This window comes from Leuciscus leuciscus (genome assembly GCF_965113295.1).
Source record: "Leuciscus leuciscus genome assembly, chromosome: 7".
Classification (NCBI taxonomy): domain Eukaryota; kingdom Metazoa; phylum Chordata; class Actinopteri; order Cypriniformes; family Leuciscidae; genus Leuciscus; species Leuciscus leuciscus.
In genome coordinates this window covers 15,226,194-15,245,027 of record NC_138731.1, presented here as the reverse complement: position 1 = coordinate 15,245,027, position 18,834 = coordinate 15,226,194, and the positions used below count along the sequence as shown (strand labels likewise).

General features: G+C 37.5%; 1 protein-coding gene across 4 annotated transcripts in view; it reads left to right on the top strand.

Annotated features, from left to right (window-relative positions):
* The window catches only part of myo1b (myosin IB), a 104,258-nt gene extending 96,767 nt beyond the window's left edge, over positions 1-7,491 (top strand). For 3 of the 4 annotated variants that reach the window (XM_082175289.1, XM_082175288.1, XM_082175290.1), the window contains 8 exons: positions 434-520; positions 2,677-2,751; positions 3,255-3,389; positions 3,943-4,049; positions 4,158-4,290; positions 5,011-5,163; positions 5,232-5,362; positions 5,440-7,491. In XM_082175289.1, the coding sequence (XP_082031415.1) occupies positions 434-520; positions 2,677-2,751; positions 3,255-3,389; positions 3,943-4,049; positions 4,158-4,290; positions 5,011-5,163; positions 5,232-5,362; positions 5,440-5,569 (951 nt within the window). In that variant the 3' untranslated portion in view covers positions 5,570-7,491. The remainder of the gene's footprint in view (positions 1-433; positions 521-2,676; positions 2,752-3,254; positions 3,390-3,942; positions 4,050-4,157; positions 4,291-5,010; positions 5,164-5,231; positions 5,363-5,439) is intronic. The other variant, XM_082175291.1, reaches the window with a different exon arrangement.
* Positions 7,492-18,834: the final 11,343 nt, after the last annotated feature.

Here is an 18,834-nt window from a genome sequence, read left to right as displayed (position 1 = left end):
ATGAGAAAAGTATTCTCATTCCATCCACAATCCCATGTGAACTACTTTTTGCATGTTGGAATCACAGTCCACTGCTGTTCTCCCACTCAATCTGAGTGCCTTCTTGAGGTTGATGTGGCTTGTTTTATTGTGTGTTTGTGTGGTGTGCGCCTTAAGAGAGCAGTTGCACTCTTGCTTTCTTTTTTATTGCTCTTTTTCCCCTTGTTCTCGCTCATGTTTAGTTAACCCCATGAAAATAAATGTGCTCTCCACAGGAAAACCTCAACAATGTCCATCTGTCTTAACCAACAGCAAACACAGAATGTGTTTACCAGCTGGTAATGGGGTGCAGTTTTGTGTGGCGTGGACCTGGTGTTATGCTGCTTCTTTGCGCTTTTCTTTATTCAATTGATTCCCTCCTTTCTGCATTTATGCCCCTCTCCCTCTTTCACAGGCACGTAGAGAGCTGAAGCGCTTGAAGGAGGAAGCCAGGCGTAAGCACGCCATCGCTGTCATTTGGGCCTACTGGTTGGGACTAAAGGTATCTTCCAACCATCGGTACTTGCCAGGCGTTGAAATGAGTGGGAAGCGTGCACATAACCAGCCTCTAAGTGTCCTTAACCAGCTGCTCTGCTATGTACTAACAGTATAATCTAACCTCATAGTTCAGTTCCACAGGTCCATTAGCATCTAAGTCAGTGACACATGTCACTGATGTCATAAGCGAGGATGAAGTGCTAAAAAACATGTCACGAGGCTTTAGATACTGCATGTGTCTCCAGAAAGCAGAATCAAATATGTTTTCATAATCCATGGCTTTAGAAAAGCTTCCTCTGGGCAAAATAGCTGTTAGCATGAGTCCTATGGAGGCTGCCTGATGATACTGCGGTCTCGGTCAAGGGCTGTTCCAAGGTCAGTGGGTGTTCGGGGTGTACCGCAAACATCTGCCGACGTGTATGGGCCGTCCTTTGAAATATTGGAATTGATAAAACGGATGGTTCTTATCCTGGATGCTAACTTGTCAGTACAGTGTTTTAGTTGTGCTGAAATAGTTTTAGTAGCAGCTATGATGTAAAATGTCTGCGCAACTGTGATATCAACTATTATTTTTAACTATAAATTACTATTAATAACTATTATTGCACGGCTCTGTGGAATTGATTCTTATTGGTCAAACACGCCATCCAGCGGTATGTTATGTAAGGGATAATGTACATCCAGCCAGTTGTTATCTCAGAATAAACCCCCGACAGGGTGATGAGGACCCCGACACGAAGCGGAGCCGCGTGATAACCGCTGAAAACAGATAATGCAGGCTCATCCGGGTCACTGAAGTCAGCAGCGCTATACACTTGCTAGGAACGTTTTTTCTTTGTGGAAGTTTTGCATTTGGTTAGCTAATTAAATATGTATACAGTTATTTAATTATGCCATCCAGTATCGTGGACTCTTGTTTCACACAAACGCAGCTGCCATTTTGTGACTATTCTTTTGTACACTGTTGGATTATAAAATACAAACAGGTACGATTTTAAAACGGTTTAATCTGAAATCAATATCTCTTATCTCCATAATTATTTATGTGACGAAATGCTGTGTAATTGACTGTATACCGTATCTCTTAAATGTTTGAAATTGCCGGCGCGCTAGCAACTGCTTTCTCATCACCCTGTCGGGGGTTTATTCTGAGAGAATCACTGGCTGTATGTACATTATCCCTTACTTAAACTTATATTACCTTATAACCTGTCAGAGACTATAACTTCTTGCTGAAAGATGATAGGCACTTAATAATGTGTTTAACAAAAATGCTTTCATAAAAATCTGTGTCCTAAATACAGTACATGGCCAACCATTCAATCAACCATTAACATTAAATATGTTTGTGTTAACAGTTTTATTTAATTATTTGTTTGCTCTTAAATAGCAATTTCTACCCGATAAAATATTTTGAGTTTGTTACAAAATGTCTCTGTGTGTGTGTATATATATATATATATATATACATATATATACATTTATTTTTATTTATTTTTTAACTCTGACCAAAGCAGACCAAAAACAGTTTTTGCAGGACAGGCCATTATGACGTATTTAAATGAGCTGTCACTTGTAAAATTATCTACAGGTTACGCCCGGCTTTATCCCAATAGTCGGGCTTGCGAGATGACATCTGAATAACAGAGCAGAATGGCATGAATTTATCATTGACAGAAATGAGTAGACATGAAAACTTTGCCCCAGTAGCTCAACCATAGGACAGCCATGTTTTCTGTCTGTTGCTGTGTGCCTGTCCTTTCTGCTGTCTGCATGCTGCTCCTAACATACTGTTAGCTTTTACAGATATTACAGTCCTTTCTTGTGTTTTGCCTCCATTTGTTTTTGTGTTTTTTGTGTGTTTTGTTTTTTAACTTGTTGTCATTACTGGTTTTATTTTGTGTCTGGGTTTTAGGGGTGACATCAAACTTTTCAAGTTCTGTGATATGATTGTTGTGTACAAAAGGATTACTGTGAATCTGTCCTGGTTTCACAGCATCCATTCTCTCATCTTTGGTTTCCAGTGTGCTGCTCTTTAGGTGTAAAGACCCTGCTTGTCACGCACCACTTGTCTGAACTGATAGTGTCCTTTCCCATCTCTGCTGTCATCACAAGACTGTCAATACAAAGAAGTGACTATTTAAACCCACCTTTTCACAGGTCCGTCGGGAATACAGAAAGTTCTTCAGAGCTAATGCTGGCAAGAAGATCTATGACTTCACCATCCAGAGAATTGTAAGTGACTTAATTTAACCAATACTTTTTGCTAGTCACCTAGTTATCCAGAAAAGTAGTCTTACTTGTTGGCGGGCCAATGTTTACCTTATGATTTGCCACAAAATGTGTAGTATCAGGTTTTTATAAAGATTATGTTCTCTTTATAAAGACTATGTTACAAAGAACCATTGGACTTGCCAGAAATAACAAAGCTAGAGTGCTCCTGCTTGATTATTTTCACTTTCATTCCATGTATATATTTGGCCGTAACCAACTATATCAAGCTAATAACAGCAGGAAGAGGAATTCTTCGCCTGCTGAGTCCATGTATAGAACGAGTGCAAATTAAGTCGTCTTCACATTTAGTTGACTTCACGTGACCCAATGCAGTGCAAGAAATACATTTTAAAACTAGTTGGTGCTACCCCAGGAAATAATTTCCTAGATGTTCTCCATTTAATAATTTTTCAGAGAAGAAAGAAAATACTCCCTGGTACACTGATGTAAGTTTTTATCTACAGATGCAGAAGTACTTCCTTGGCTTGAAGAAGACGATGCCTTCCATGTCACCGATTGATAAGAGCTGGCCAGCTCGGCCCTATGGTTTCCTGGATGGGACACACAAGGAGCTCAGGAGGGTTTTCCATCTGTGGAGGGTCTGTGTCATTATACAACTCTGTATATCTAAAATGAACTGATAAGACTTTTGTCATGACTCATGTCTGACTTTAAATTAATAATAATTTAACAGGGATGGGGGAAGACGTTTTATGTTGTGGGTGCTGTGCTTCACATTTGAATAAGAAACAACATCGAGTCTATAAAATGCGTCAAAACTCCACAAAGCACAACAAGAGTATAATTTGAGAACATTCATTTAAACTGCATACACACCAAGATATTGTTGACATTATTGATACTGCTTGCAATCGTATAGAAGACTAATTATTTCTACGCACACTGCAACGGTCAAAATATGATGTCAGACTCTGATTGTACATTTTTAAAAACATAATTCAGCATATAAATAACACTTCTTTTTTTTATAGCCCACTAATTTATTACAAATAAATAACTAAATGCTAAAAATTAATACATGTAAATGAACAAAAATTTGCATTGCGTTTACAATCCTGTGAAAACAGGTGCTGCAGCACCCCTACTTCCCCTGTAATCTAACCATGTATCCTCATGGTGTCCTTCTAATAGTGTAAGAAATACCGCAGCCAGTTCACAGAAGAAAAGAAGGCTACCTATGAGGAGAAGCTTGCAGCTAGTGAACTCTTCAAAGATAAGAAGGCCTTGTATCCTAGCAGGTAGGAAAAAAACTGTTCACCTATGTTCCTTTGTGTAATTTGCCTATTGAAAACGCGTATCTGCAGTGTAGCAATTTATTGCAATGACAGATATCCTGTGCTTTACAGTGTGGGGCAGCCTTTCAAAGGAGACTATGTGGAGATAACCAAAAACCCAAAGTACCAGAAGCTAAACAGCTTGGCAGAGGATAAAGTTCTTCTTGCAGATGTGGTCAGTAAAATCAACCGTGCCAATGGCAAGGTGAGTACAAGTAGCCCTGTGCCAATAGAATTAACCTTATAACAGGACTGATCAATCAAATCGCAGTGCCAAAATTGCAAATTCCAGTCATTATGGTAAAAAGGCGTTATGGTACAGTACATGCAATTTAGAATCTAGGTATCCAGAGAAGCTAGTGAATGAAGTGGTTTGTTCCGTTCGCAAAACCAGTAAGTAATCTTGAAAAATTCATGCGTTGGATCACTCTACAAATTTTCAATGATTGTGCAAATGTAGAGATGTTTTTGGACGAAGGAAAGGAATCGTAGAATACTGTATGGTGGATGTTTTTTAGAAAACGTTTTAAATATCACTTGTTCTTTGACATTGACTTTCATTTTACACTTCCATAGTTTGTTTTCTCCATTAAATATAAAGACTACATGCACGCAGCTAAAATTAAAAACACACACAAAAAAACTAATTTTTGCCTGTTTGCATCTGCAGAAAGTGTCTGTTACACTTTTTTTTGTGTGCAAATGTCTATATTAAAAACTTGTCAACTGTCTGACTTCAATATTTGGGTACATTTTTCCCCTTTTAATTTCACTATGAATTAATTTATTCTCAGCAAGCCTGCTGACTTGCAACATCATTTAGTTTGACAGACATTAAGTACCAACCCTTAAAATGCTATCATGAGGTCATTTTCATCCTTTTTGTCTAAACTTGACATTTAAAGTCTACTGATTTACTTTTTAGGGAGCTCCAAGAATATTCCTCCTGACCAAGAAGAGTTTGGTTCTTGCGGATCAGAAGACAGGCCAGGTGAAGGCCAGCGTTCCCCTGCTAGACCTCAGCAGTGTGTCTGTGAGCACACAGAACGATGGCTTTTTCGCCCTTAAGCTCAAAGAGGTACGGCATGCAATAAGTCATCTCACACAAGGCAGTCAGGAACACTACTGACCATGCTCTCTCTTTAGGGTGCTGTGTCTGCAGCCAAAGGTGACTTCCTGCTGAGCAGCGACCGACTGATTGAGATCATCACCAAACTTCATCGCACCGGTGCAGCTTCAGCTGACAGGAACCAGATCAAGATCGATATTTCAGATGAGTAAGTGTCCAACATTTCTGTGCATGTTGTTTCCTTAGTATCGTTCTTGTAGCTTAAGTTTTCTCTCTCTCGTTCAGGTTCTTAGTGCAGTTCAAACAGGACAAAGTGTGTGTAAAATTCATCCAGGGTACACCAAAGAACGGCAACGGTGTCGCCTGCAAGCGTAAAAACAACCGTCTTCTGGAAGTGTCCGTTCCGTCACCATAAGGAGGGGTCAGCTCGGTCATCTCTGAGATTCTTCACCCTCCCCCAATCCCGTAATCATTGTGCAATTATGTTGATCCTGTCATTGTCATTTCTGATTCTATAGTCAAATCAGCAGTTCTAAAGATTTTACTGCTTCCCTGTTTATAATGGTTGGGTGGAAGTCCGTTGTTCTCTCGTCCTAATTCTTGGGACTCACAAGAATTAGTCTTTAATTAAAATAACAATAAAAACCATTATTATTACAACTAGATGCTTTCTGGCCGACATTGGCTGAAGATTTGCTTGGTGAATCTCACCTCGTGCTTTGCTCAACTCATTTTAGTTGTCATACTCTGGGTGAAACTATGTAAATGGGGATGCTGAAAGGTTTTTGCTGAGTTCATAGAAAGAGGCTGAAAAGCTACAAAATGTATGATTGCACTTTTTCACTGGGGTGGTGGTCAGGAAAGACTGACTGGTTGGTTGATGTGTTCTATTCTCATTTTGTTTCTCTAGTGCTGAACAGTAATTTATTAGAAAAATACTCATCTGACTTTTGCCAAATGATAAGGCATTTTGCGATCTAAAATCTTGTGCCATTTAGCTGTTCCTCCCTGGAGAAAGGCATTATCTTGTAGACGTTATAGTGCGGACACTTTCTTATTTATAAGCCAAATAATGATTCATTTTCATGACAAATGCCAAACAATATCATTTGAATCCTGCTTTTTAATGTATTATGTTTATCAATGCTTACTTCATTCTTTTCATACATTAAATTAGGGTGTAATCATGAAAACCACTTCCCCACAATTTTAACGTGTCACTGAAATACGGCGTATTATTCCTGCGTTGTTCGTATATATTCATTCAGTTCATCGTTTGATTTCACAAGGCCTAAAGACCGTCCACAGCCTGCATTTATAATGGAATCTCCAATGCTCGAAAGATCTCCCCTAAAAATTAGACAACAACTATGCATAAGTGGAAATGCCTCCATGCAGCAGGAAGACTTGGTTCTCACATCTGGGATTACTTAGACCGGTTAAGACCTTTTGTGAGCGCTTGTTTCAGAAGGCCTCATAGAAGAACGCTAATAACCGGAATGCTAGAGCCCTGGCCGGTACGATCTTTGCGAAGTCGCTTCAGTGTGTTACTTAAAGCTGCATTTCCATTAGCAGTAGAACTTGTATGTAAGGAGGCTAATTATAGTAGGTGGTATTGTCTTATAACTGTATTGGCAAAATCTATATGCTTTTTTGCCACTGGAATGTGGGCTGCATCATTTTATTTTTGGCTTGATCACATCTACTAATAATAAATGGAGTTTTTTTTTCTTAAGGTCTGACCCACATGTTTGTTTTTGTTTTTTTAGTGCAAGCAGCAATGCATTCTTTGGATGCAAAGCAAACAGTGCACTCTCCTCAAGTATATGCCATTTATCAAGATTGTGGATGATACTTTTTTTCAGTCGTATTTAATGTGATATTTTCTCGCAGTTTTAGTGGACTTTTTGTACTCCCAAACTTCTGAAGACAAGGCCCACCAATGTAACTAACTCTGCTTCTGCTTCGGTTATACTTTTTGATGTGTTTTTGTCATTTTACAGTAAAAGCATTAATGGAGTTTAGGGGAAGGGATTATCTTCCTCTTCACTTACAGGACAATTGTGGAAGCTGAATTACTTTATGATGTAAAATTCTGCATTGTGTCTCTCTTTCATGCAGTAAACTCTGGGTTCTTTTCCTCCTCTTCCATGTCTGAAGTTTGAACGGAAAGAGGAAATATTTGTTGTATGCATTTTTGTGTGCCTAAATGTAACCTGTTCTGAAACAAAACATGGAAGTGTTTCATTAACTACTAAATGTAATAAATGACAAGTAATCTTTTTTTTTCTTTTTTTTTGTAAATTAAAGCAATAAATAAATGACTTTGGATAATCAGTGTGGTTTGTTTTGATAATTGAGTATTGTGAACTTATGATTGAGTCATAATGTTGGATGTGGTAAACATTTTTATTTTCTTTATAAATCAGCTGTTCATACAATTTAGCTTAATTATTATATGTAAAATATCTATATTAGAAAACAACTACAAAACCTGAATGCATCCCGGGCCCATACTAGCAGTATTAAAAGTAGTAACCATATAATACAGTATATATGGGTTGGGCAAGAGTTTGAAAATGTGTTTATTGCTTTTCAATAAATGAGTTTAAATGGAAGGTAATTAATTGTGGGCAATTATGTCCATTTATTCCATGATTAGAAATATTTCTTGGCGTTCAGTACTGTCAGTATTTACATCTATCATACGGTTTAATTTTACCATGAAGCACCACAGTGTTTAGTTTGTTTATGGAAATTATCTCGGTAAAGCTGCGTTGAAACAATCTGTATTGTAAACAGCGCTATATAAATAAATGTGACTTGACTTTTTCAAGCAGTCTCGGGTGAAATTCATGCCACTCAAGTTGACCATGTCCTTGTCCATGGTATGACTATTAGGGAGGCTGGGCTACAAGTACAGCCAAACTTGAGTCACTTCACCGTCGCCTCGATCATAAGAACTTTCAGGGAGGAAAAGCGGTAGCTGTACCTCACTGCTCTCTACTGTAAATTTTGAGTGCTGTACTCTGCTGTTACAACACATGCATGTACTGTAGCTGTTGCACTAAACATGGTTTCTCCTATCACTGTTGCTGATGACGCTACCTCTCATTCCAACCAGAGGATCCAACGGTAGCTGATACAAGCCTGCCTGACAGACATTTCTTGCTGGATGAAGGACCACCACCTACAACTAAACCTTGCGAAAACAGAGCTGCCTGCTTGTGTTCCCGGCCAACCCAACACTTTCATCACAACTCGTCATCCATAACTCCATCAAGGTCAGCCAGGAACCTTGAAGTTGTGATTGATGATCAATTGAACTTCACAGACCACATTGCTAGAACTGCCCGGTCCTGCAGATTTTCCTTATACAACATTAGGAGGATCAGGCCCTTCCTATCAGAGCATGCTACACAACTCCTTGTCCAAGCACTTGTTCTATCCAGAATGGACTATTGTAATGCTCTCCTGGCTGGACTTCCAGTTTGCACTGTCAAATCTCTGCAACTGATCCCGAATGCTGCAGCAAGAGTGGTCTTTAATGAGCCAAAGAGAGCGCACGTCACTCCTCTCCTCACAAAATTTAAGGCACTGATGCTTGCCAACAGAATTACCACTGGCTCTGCTCCCTTTTACCTAAACTCATTACTCCAGACTAACTTGCGTTCTGCATTTGAACGTCGCCTTGTGGTGCCATCTCAAAGAGGCAAAAAAATCACTTTAACAGACCTTAGCCTGACTGTTCCCTACTGGTGGAATGACCTGCCTAACTCAAACCGAGCAACTGAGTCTTTAGCCATTTTCAAGAAACAGCTAAAGACGCATCTTTTCCAGCAACACGTGATCCATTAATATGAACACTTTCTATTCTCTTCTCTTTCTCTACTCTTTTTTTATTTATTTATTTTTTACATATACTGCATTAGACTAAACTGGGAAGGGTCACAGCACTACATATTGTTGTCCTATTGTTAGTTTAACTGCTTCTATGGCTCTCCTCGCTTTGGTAAGTCACTTTGGAAAAAAGCGTCTGCTAAATGATTAAATTGATTAAATGTAGAGTTTCTGAATGCTTCCATTTTGTAAAAAAAAAAAAAAAAAAAAAAAGGATGTGTAACAGTAATCAGTACTTAATTTTTTTTAGGACACAAAGCCTGCTAGACATTTCAGTTTGATGCGTGTCAGGGGTGGATCAGGCATGCTAGAGGATTTTACACCCGATGCCTGGCTAGGACCAATATAGCCTGTGATGTTGATGAGATTCTCTGGCCTGTCCCAGACCAAAGACGGGATGCTGGGGCAAAATCATTTTTGTTGTTGTTGTTTGGTGTATCGTACTGTACAGTACATTAAGAATAAATGTATACATTTGTTGTGTCTTTTGTTGTGTTCATTATGTGAAAAGGTTTTTGAAGGGGAGAACCACAAGCAACATAACTTACGGAATCAAACTACGAATTGTTTTGAATTTATCTCAACAGTCAAGTCAAGTCAAGTCAAGTTTATTTGTATAGCGCTTTTCACAATACAGATTGCATCAAAGCAGCTTCACAGTATTAAATTAAAATAATACAACAAAGTTTGTTTCAAGAGGAATTTATTGATTGATAAAATTAAATTAAATATCCCCAAAATATCCCCAACTGAGCAAGCCAAAGGCAACAGTGGCAAGGAACCGAAAAACTCCATCAAGTGACCTAATGGTGTCCTAAAACTCCATCAGGTGCCTTAATGGAGAAAAAAAAAAACCTTGGGAGAACCCAGGCTCAGTCGGGGGCCAGTTCTCCTCTGGCATTTATGAGCTAGAGGCCGGATTGTAGTTTGAACTGTAGGATTATATGAATGCCTGGCTGAAGAGATGCGACTTTAATCTAGTTTTAAACTGGGAGAGCGAGTCTGAGCAACGAACAGTATCAGGAAGACTATTCCAGAGTTTTGGAGCCAAATGTGAAAATGCTCTCCCTCCTTTGGTGGTTCTGGATATCCTAGGTATGACCAAAAGCCTTGAATTTAGTGATCTCAAAGAGCGCGATGGATTATAGGGCGATAGAAGATCCGTTAAATAGACTGGAGCTAAGCCGTTTAGGGCTTTATAAGTCAGTAGCAATACCTTGTAATTAATAGGCCTGTCAAGTGTGTCAACAGTGTGTAAGACTATGTTGTACTGAGTGTGTTTTTGAGGGCTTGTGTGTCATTTCTGAGGGCAAAGTTAGTTTTTTCAGCAAGATTGCATGGTTTTGAGTGGAAAGCTTCATTTTGACCTGAAAATAGGAAGTTTAGGGAAATGGGTGAGAAATGATGGATTTGTGTTTAGAGTTTTGAGAAAAGGATGCAACATTTCAAGAAATGTGTTTAAGCAATCGAGAAAACTAATATAAATCCAATCAAATCAAACTCAGGTATTCAGTTTACAGTTTACAAGGCATTCTCAGAGCAATTCTGAAAGGTACCAGACCCTGGCAAACTGACTAACATCAATGGATCATTTCAATCTGGGACTGGATTTCCAACTTGTGATTTGGTTGTAGTAATAGTGTAAGAGTAGGCTATAGATTTTCAACCATTTAACCCATCAGAAACCTCATTACACCAATATAAGAGGTTAAAACCCTTAGGAAATGTATTTTCTATAGACACCTCTTTTAGTACAAAAGTACATATAACCGAGCGAGAGAAAGATCCATTTTGCCTGTCTGCAGCTCAGCCCAGATGTTTTCCATCACATCTGGAGAGTTGTCCCGGGTTGAATTCCGTGGCTTGAAAAGACTGCTGGTGGCAGGTCTCTGTGGAGCAGGCCTTGACAGATTGTGGATGTAGTGTTTAAAAATAGCAACCAACTGCAGAGCTGCCCTCCCAGGGTTCCCACCATTGTGCAGTCTGGGAACAGTTGATGCGAAACCCCCTGACATAGACCATCCCATAGACACACCCAGAAGAGTGTTTTAACTCAGCCCCTAAAAATCCTGCGATTGAATTGTGCTCTATTATGTTCATTCAACACACATTAGACCTGGGCAGTATTGTTTGTTTTTTTGTTGTTGTTGTTGTTGTTTTTTCACACTACAGCCAGGACAGTCATCAGGTGGGGACAACCAGGTAGACTGGCACTGTGATCCTCTGTGGTATAACCGCTCTATAGTCCACCCATAGTACATACCCTGATACACCTACAACAACTGATGATTGTCTGGCTATTTACATGACTAATCTTTCTCACCTATGTTCTGTAGCTTCAACTGAAATGTTTGTGAATAAAAAAAGCGTCTCTGCTTCATAATCTTAAGCTACCATATCAATATGAACTGCGCAGGCCTCTGACGCCATCTTGTGGACAAACTGTTGATTCAGACCAGATTTAAAGTTTGTTTAGGCTTTTTGTAAAAGCATATTTTCTATGAACATGGGTATTCTCAGTGGAATATGTGGCACTAGACAAATCAGTCATGACTTTGCGCTGAAAACTTTGTTGAACATCACCACGGTCTTATGGAACAAAAATATATTTCCATATATTTATGATCAATATATGGTGTAAATATACTGAAAAACATATATTGTCATATATTAGATAAATGCAGGGTATGATCTGATGGGTATTTATTGCTGATTTCATAATCATTATTGAATATCTCAGATAACAGGTCTCATCCTAAAGTGTATTACAAAAGTTTTGTCAGATCATGAAGTTATAACAAGAGATCAAACGCCGTTGTGGAAATCAGATACTTTTTTAAAAACACTTTGTGCACAAAGCATTTGGAATCACTGCCATGTTTAGTAACACAGCATATGAATCTCAACAACGGTGACATGCTTCATGCTGCAATACATGCCAGGACCCATGGATGAGTTTTTTTTAACTATGGTAGCTCCCAGAATGCATAGCAAAATGAAATGTCACCGTTGTTGAGATTCATATGCTGATTCTTGATGTCTGTGTGTGACTAAATATTACAGAAGTTCAAAACGTTTTGTGCACAATGTGTTTAAAAAAAAAATATATTGTGTAACAACAACAAAGTTTTGTCTTTTGTTATATTCACAGTGTTTATAATACAATATTTAAATGCATTTTATGACCTAACACATTTCTGATCAGTGGTAAAGCTTAGAATGTGAAATGTGACAATAGCATCATTAATAAATATTCAGCAGATTATCCACTTAATTTCTTTTGGATAGTCGTTTTAGCCATAACGACTGTATCGTATATAGTAACACAGTTACAGCAGACAGAGAAAAAGTAAAGCTAAAAAGTCAAGAGCCCAACTAAAGCAAACACTGAGTTCCATAATGGTGACTGCAAAATGTTATTATTTTCAATAAATCATCAACATCTAAACCTCTATTTATGCTCAAGAACTTCTGTAGATGTATGACAGAAATAAAGTCATTCTGTTTAGTAATAAGTGAAGCTGGTAATGCTGTTTTTGTTGTTTAACTCTCCTCTGCTGAGATCTTCAGAGATCTGTTAGTGTTTAATGTTTTGTTGAGATTTAAAGGGTTTCTGTTGTCTGAGTTTTATGGGTCACGATTGTGCTGAAGAGTAGAGCCTGTGGTTCAGTCCAGGAGAAGACCAAGAAACATGATATGCATGTTGCTTTATTTAAAATGCAGAAATCTATTGCAGTCATTTCTATGAACTTTATGTAGATGTTTATATATATATATATATATATATATATATATATATATATATATATATATATATATACACATACATATATGAAGACTTCAGATGCAAAAGCCTCTAAGTGCCATCTGAAATTTTCTTCTAAAATTTGTATTTTTATCAAGCTCGTATATTTAGGTTCAGTAATTTCACTTCAATGACAATTAATAGGTCATTTTCATTAGCATTAAAGTGAAATAACTGAACATAAACATAGAAGCTTGATAAAAATGATCATTCTAGAAGAAAATATTGGATGGCACTTAGAGGCTTTTGCATCTGAAGTCTTCATATATATATATATATATGTTCTGTTGAGTTTCTGTTTAATAAAAACAGTTTAATGTAGAAACTTACAACTTTGAGTAAAACATCTAATTTAAGATCGTAAATTAGATGTTTGTTTTTAGTACTCAACTAAATGTAATTCGTTTTTAGCACTCAACTAAATGTAATTAGTTGAGTGTTTTACTTAGAAACCATGTTTTCTAAGTAAAACACTCAACTAATTACATTTTACAGTATAAATATATTGTAAATATTTTTTTCAATATATAAAAAATGGCGATTCCTTATGTATTATTAAATATATTGTAATATATAATACAGTATATTAACACAATATATTATTTTATATTATTTATATTATTTATTTAATTTAATATATTGATCATAAATATATGGAAATATATTTTTGTTCCATAAGGGCGTTTACACAACTGTGCACTGAAACATTTGTAGTTGTTGTCTAACCAGGTGGTTAATAATAAGAGGAATATATATTGTTTGGGATGTCTTATAGGTATAAGACATCCCAAACAAAAAAGAGACATCCATTCAACGTCTAATTTTAGTTGCAAAGGTCAGTCATCCATACATTTTCAATCACTTATTTTTTAAGTTACTCTCTCAATGTCATTTGGTCGAAAATAAAACATCTAAAACTTACAATCGTCATGACAGCAGGACTTTGAGGTAGGCTAAATGTTGGAAACTCTTAACTTGCAATAGGTTGTACTGAGATTGCTGCTGTTGTTTTCATTTACTTGTCACTATTACCATGACATTATTATTTAATCTTGACGAACTGTGTATCATTAGAACAATCAGAATAACAAATGGAAAGATCTATGGCACACTATTAGAAATTGATAAGCTGCAATTATTGTTATTAATGATATTAATAATATTTGTTACCACATGAAACACATATTTAGATTAACTTTTTATTTTTCAGTGTCGATCCATAAAGTAAGATTTCTGTAAAGCCAATGTTTTTATTACTTCCTTGGTATTTTCACATGGGCTAGAGTACCTACTGTAACAACAGTCAGTAATATTCATCATCGATCCTAACAGCCACTTTCAGACTTCTGCTGAAATTCAATATAAACAAACAATTTTACATATTCAAGTGACGTAAAACACTCAAGGCTTTTTAAGACCTTTTTAAAAACTGAAGAAATTAAATTAAAACCATATTAGAAATCAGTGTTCATGGTAGCATCCTAAAACACCCTTACATATAAATGACTATTTAAACAACTTTACAGTTTACAGTTAAAATAATACAAGTTGACAATTATTATAATTTTTTTAAATATATATTTTTCTGAATAGCACCATGCTGCTATAATAAAAACTCGTTCAAGCACTTTGAAGGGCCTATATTCAATATTGAAGGGCCTTCCATCTTTCTGAAATTCAAGTACTTTCAAGAACCGTAGGTACCCTGTACATGTAAATGAAAAGAGTGAAATCAAATCATTGTCAATTTTTTTTTTAAGATATGTTATTTGGGTAAGGAGAAACATGTCTGACCAATGTGGGGTGTTTAGGACCTCACATTGGTCTAAAATGGGAGACTGAAGGGTGTGGATTTTGGAATAAACTGCTGCTTCAATGTATATGTAATAAGTGATTATAATCAAGGTATTCATCAATATTTTTCCTCTAAATGTCAAATGAGTTGAATGACTTCTATAGGCTTGTGAGATTTTACTTTGTTATAGAAGTTACCAGTGTGATTACTGAAATGTTCTTTTCATGTATTCTCTAATGACTGTATTTGATATCTGAATGCAGTAACAGTGCTTTGCTCACGGCTTCAAGAAATGTTTTGTTTTGAGACCAGACCAAGATGCAGAATCCTTCGGATTCCAGAACGAGTCAGCTTTCATTATTCTACGCAGCCCCGTTCATCATCCGGTTGTGTCCAGCATTTCAGTTCGGGTCCGAAACGCAACTCAAGGAGGATGACTTCTCCGATCTCCCTCCTCTCATCGGCCCAGTTGATCCACAGCCACCAGTCATCTTCACTTCCTCACCCATCCTCATCCAGAACCATTTCAAGCCTTCAAGTGTCTGCCCAGCTGAACCAGAGTCTGCAATCGTCTGCCCAGTCGAACCAGAGCCAGTCGCCTGCCCGCCAGAGCCTGTGAGCGTCGTTCTCCCCGAGCCAGAGTTTTCAACGCCCTCTTCGCCGCTGGTCCCGTCCAGCTCAGAGCCCTCTTCGCCGCTGGTCCCGTCCACATCCTCCTTGGCACACCTGCACACCTGCACTCATTCAGCCATCATCATCACCTGCACTCCCTCGTTAACTAGCCCTATATATTCAGCACTCTCCCTTCACTCCTCGTCTGGTCTCGTCAATACACGTCGATACACTAACATTGACACAGACTCACCTCTCGTCATCCGGATACTTGCCTGCTTTCCCGATCTTCTTCAGCCTGGTTCATCTGCCATCTGCCTTCATCACCTGCAACAGAGACATTATTATCATTGCCTTAAGTTACCATAGTTTATCTGTTATCTGCATACTCACCATTCTCCACTGGATCTGTTCCGTTCTGCAATAAAGCACTTAAAACTTACCTTCTTGTCTGCTTCCTGTACGAAACCTGACACTATTATAAACAACGACTTTTGCCTCAAGCACCTTATTTACTGCTTATTAATAGTTATAAGGTAGTTGTTGTATTGTTTAAGCTCTTGTATTGGGTAGGATTAAGGGGTGTAGAATATAGTCATGCTGAATAAAGCATTAATATGTGCTTTGTATGTACTAATAAACAACCAATATACAAGCTAATAAGCAACTAGTTAGAATTGTTTCCAATACTAAAGTGTTATCAAAAATCATACTAAAAATACATTCGGTGCTCGGTAGCCTACCGAGTCACTGGTTTCAACTTACATTGAAGTAAGCTAGATCGATATTAGAATATCATTAATAAAAGCTGGATGATTTGCGTTGCTAAATGGCATGCAGTTAATTTTTAAATATATTGTATGGTGGAGAAAATGCTGAAAATTACTGTTTCTTCAAATAAAGCTCTTTCTGATTATGCTATGTTAGCCACTTGACAAAAGTGTTGTCAACAGAGACTGTTGTCTCTGAGGCATGGTACAAACATGTTACTCGTGGTAAATCAAGAAAACCTAACAAATACACAGGCTGCTTTCCTTCCGAGTGAACCCTAAGATCAATTCATAACACTGCAACAAAAAACTATTTTGGGGAATAAGAAATGATTTTGCCGCTCAATGTCTATTACAGTATACAACATCATAAAATACTGCAGATATGTAAAATACAACAATGAGCTTTAAAGAAAATAATTTTTCATTACACTACTGTAAAGTGATCTTACAGTAGACCTAAATGAAAAGCACTAGAAAAGAAAAGTGTAGAAAAGAATTGAAAATGAACTTTTGTAGTGAAAGTTGCAGTTACACCTTTGGGGCAGTTGTGGCCTAATGGTTAGAGAGTCTGACTTGTAACCCGAAGGTCGCGGGGTCAAGTCTCAGTTCCGGCAGGTAGGTAGGTGGGGGGAGTGAATAAACACACAGGAGGCTGCGGTCCATCAGAACCAAAACCTCTCGCCACAAAAAAAGTTTTTTCCCATCTGCAGTTTGCCTCATGAACAAACCCCGGGTCCCTCATTGACACGTCCCCCCTTGCAAATTATACAAATGTTTTTTTGCACATGGATTTTTAAAGAAGTTAAATACTTAATATTTTCCATTTTATATCGTATTTGTATTGTCCATTTCATATTTGTATATTTTTTATTTATTTATTTATGTCAACTGTATTTTGTCTACATGTAGCACCTTTTTTAACCAAAGCAAATTCCTTGTATGTGTAAACACTACTTGGCAATAAAGTTACTTCTGACTTCTGACTTCTGAACAGCGCTGTCTTCCGCTGTTCCGCTTTAGTCTTGTGTGTCTTCATTACACACAACTGAGGTGTGTGTGTGGGTGAGTTCAATTCTCACTGTTGTGTGAGTGCACATGGATGGGTGAAATGACAGCACAACTTCCGAGTAAGGGGCACCATAAAGGTTCAGCCCCCAATAAGGGTATGATTTGGAAAAAAATAATAATATATTGTTTGTATACTAGGGTAGGCCTGAACAATACAGTAGGTTCTACTGTACTACACTAGGTACTACACTACTACAATATGTTCTACACTACCTATCAAGTCAATCTCTGAATATTGATTTCATTTCCAGCTAATATTCAGTAATATCCATTAAGAATTTATACAGTATTTGCTGTAATTGTCTAGATTGGCAATATGTGGGTAAATATACATTTTTTTATTCTCAACATGCAATGTGTCACGTGTAGGTTCAGATGAAGATGAGAAGGATGAAAAAAAGTTCCACAAACAAAGTATTTATTTACAAAACAAACTCAAAAATCCAATACAAGAATCAGGTAATGTGTAACAATATCGGACAATGAATGAGAACTCAAGAGGAACTTAAATACACAGTGATGATGAGACAATGACGAACAGCTGTGATGATAAATGAGTGTCCATGACAACGATTGGAGGGAAAGGAACAATGGAAACATAGGAAACAGGTGACTGACGAATGCATAGTAAAAGTCCATGAAAACAAAACTAAACACACAGATTGTGACATAATTACATAATACCTACATTTGTGCAGTAAAATTAACTTTAAAGAAGATCTAAATGTATCATTTGGTTCATGGAGATAACATGGAAAATGTGCAATGCTCAGTGTTGGGAGTACTAGTTACATGTAACAGAGTTACGTAAATTAATTACAAAATAAATGTAACTAATCTGTTACAGTTACTGAGAAAAAAGGTGTAATTAAATCACAGTTATTTATGAAAATGTTAACAATTACAAAGAGAGATCTGAATAGTTTCTGTAAAAAAGCTAGGATATGTTGAAAATATGAATTTGTTGCTTTGCCTGTTTTTGATATGCATGATGCCTCCTGCCATTTAAAGGCCGTTTAGTAAAGCAATGCTATTCTGATGCTTTGATTGGCTCTGAATTGATTGGATTTGAATTGGCAGTGCACCACATCTGCCAATTACATCAATCCACATTGCCACTGAAAGCTTTAGGCAACCTGTCTGAGAGATGCCATGGAGTGATAAAAATGCGTTCCAGTGCTGAAAATGTAAAAATATGTTCATCCAGAAATCAGAAAAGGGCGCAAATATCAGTGCAAAATACCTTTGCCAACTATTAAAATGCTATCGACTTTGTCGAACCTGAGGAAGCATCTGCAGGCATGTAACTTAGCCAACAGTTACCTGTAAGCAGTCAATAAATTAAGTAGGAGAGGCATTGCCTTCTTCCGCCTGCCACACCATGCTACTAACATGTGTGTGTTTTAGCTCTGAATTGCTTGGTGCATGTCCACAGGATACCAGCAGGATACCACAAATGTGGCGAAGCCCCCTCGAGGTCCATCCCTGGACAACTGTGCCTTTGTCGATGCTTCATCCTATGAAGAAGAATGAACAAAGCAGTTGTCCGGGAAGCTCAACTGATGTGCTAGGACAAGGAATTCTGTGACGTGCCTCGAGGGAGTGTCAAGGCACAATAGTCAGACACCCAAGGTTCCAGCTCCACGGCGATGTCTAGCTCAGTTGTTCCTTTAAATTTCAGGCTTTCTGTGTTTTCACTGTTAAATTGAATAGAAAGTTGAATATAA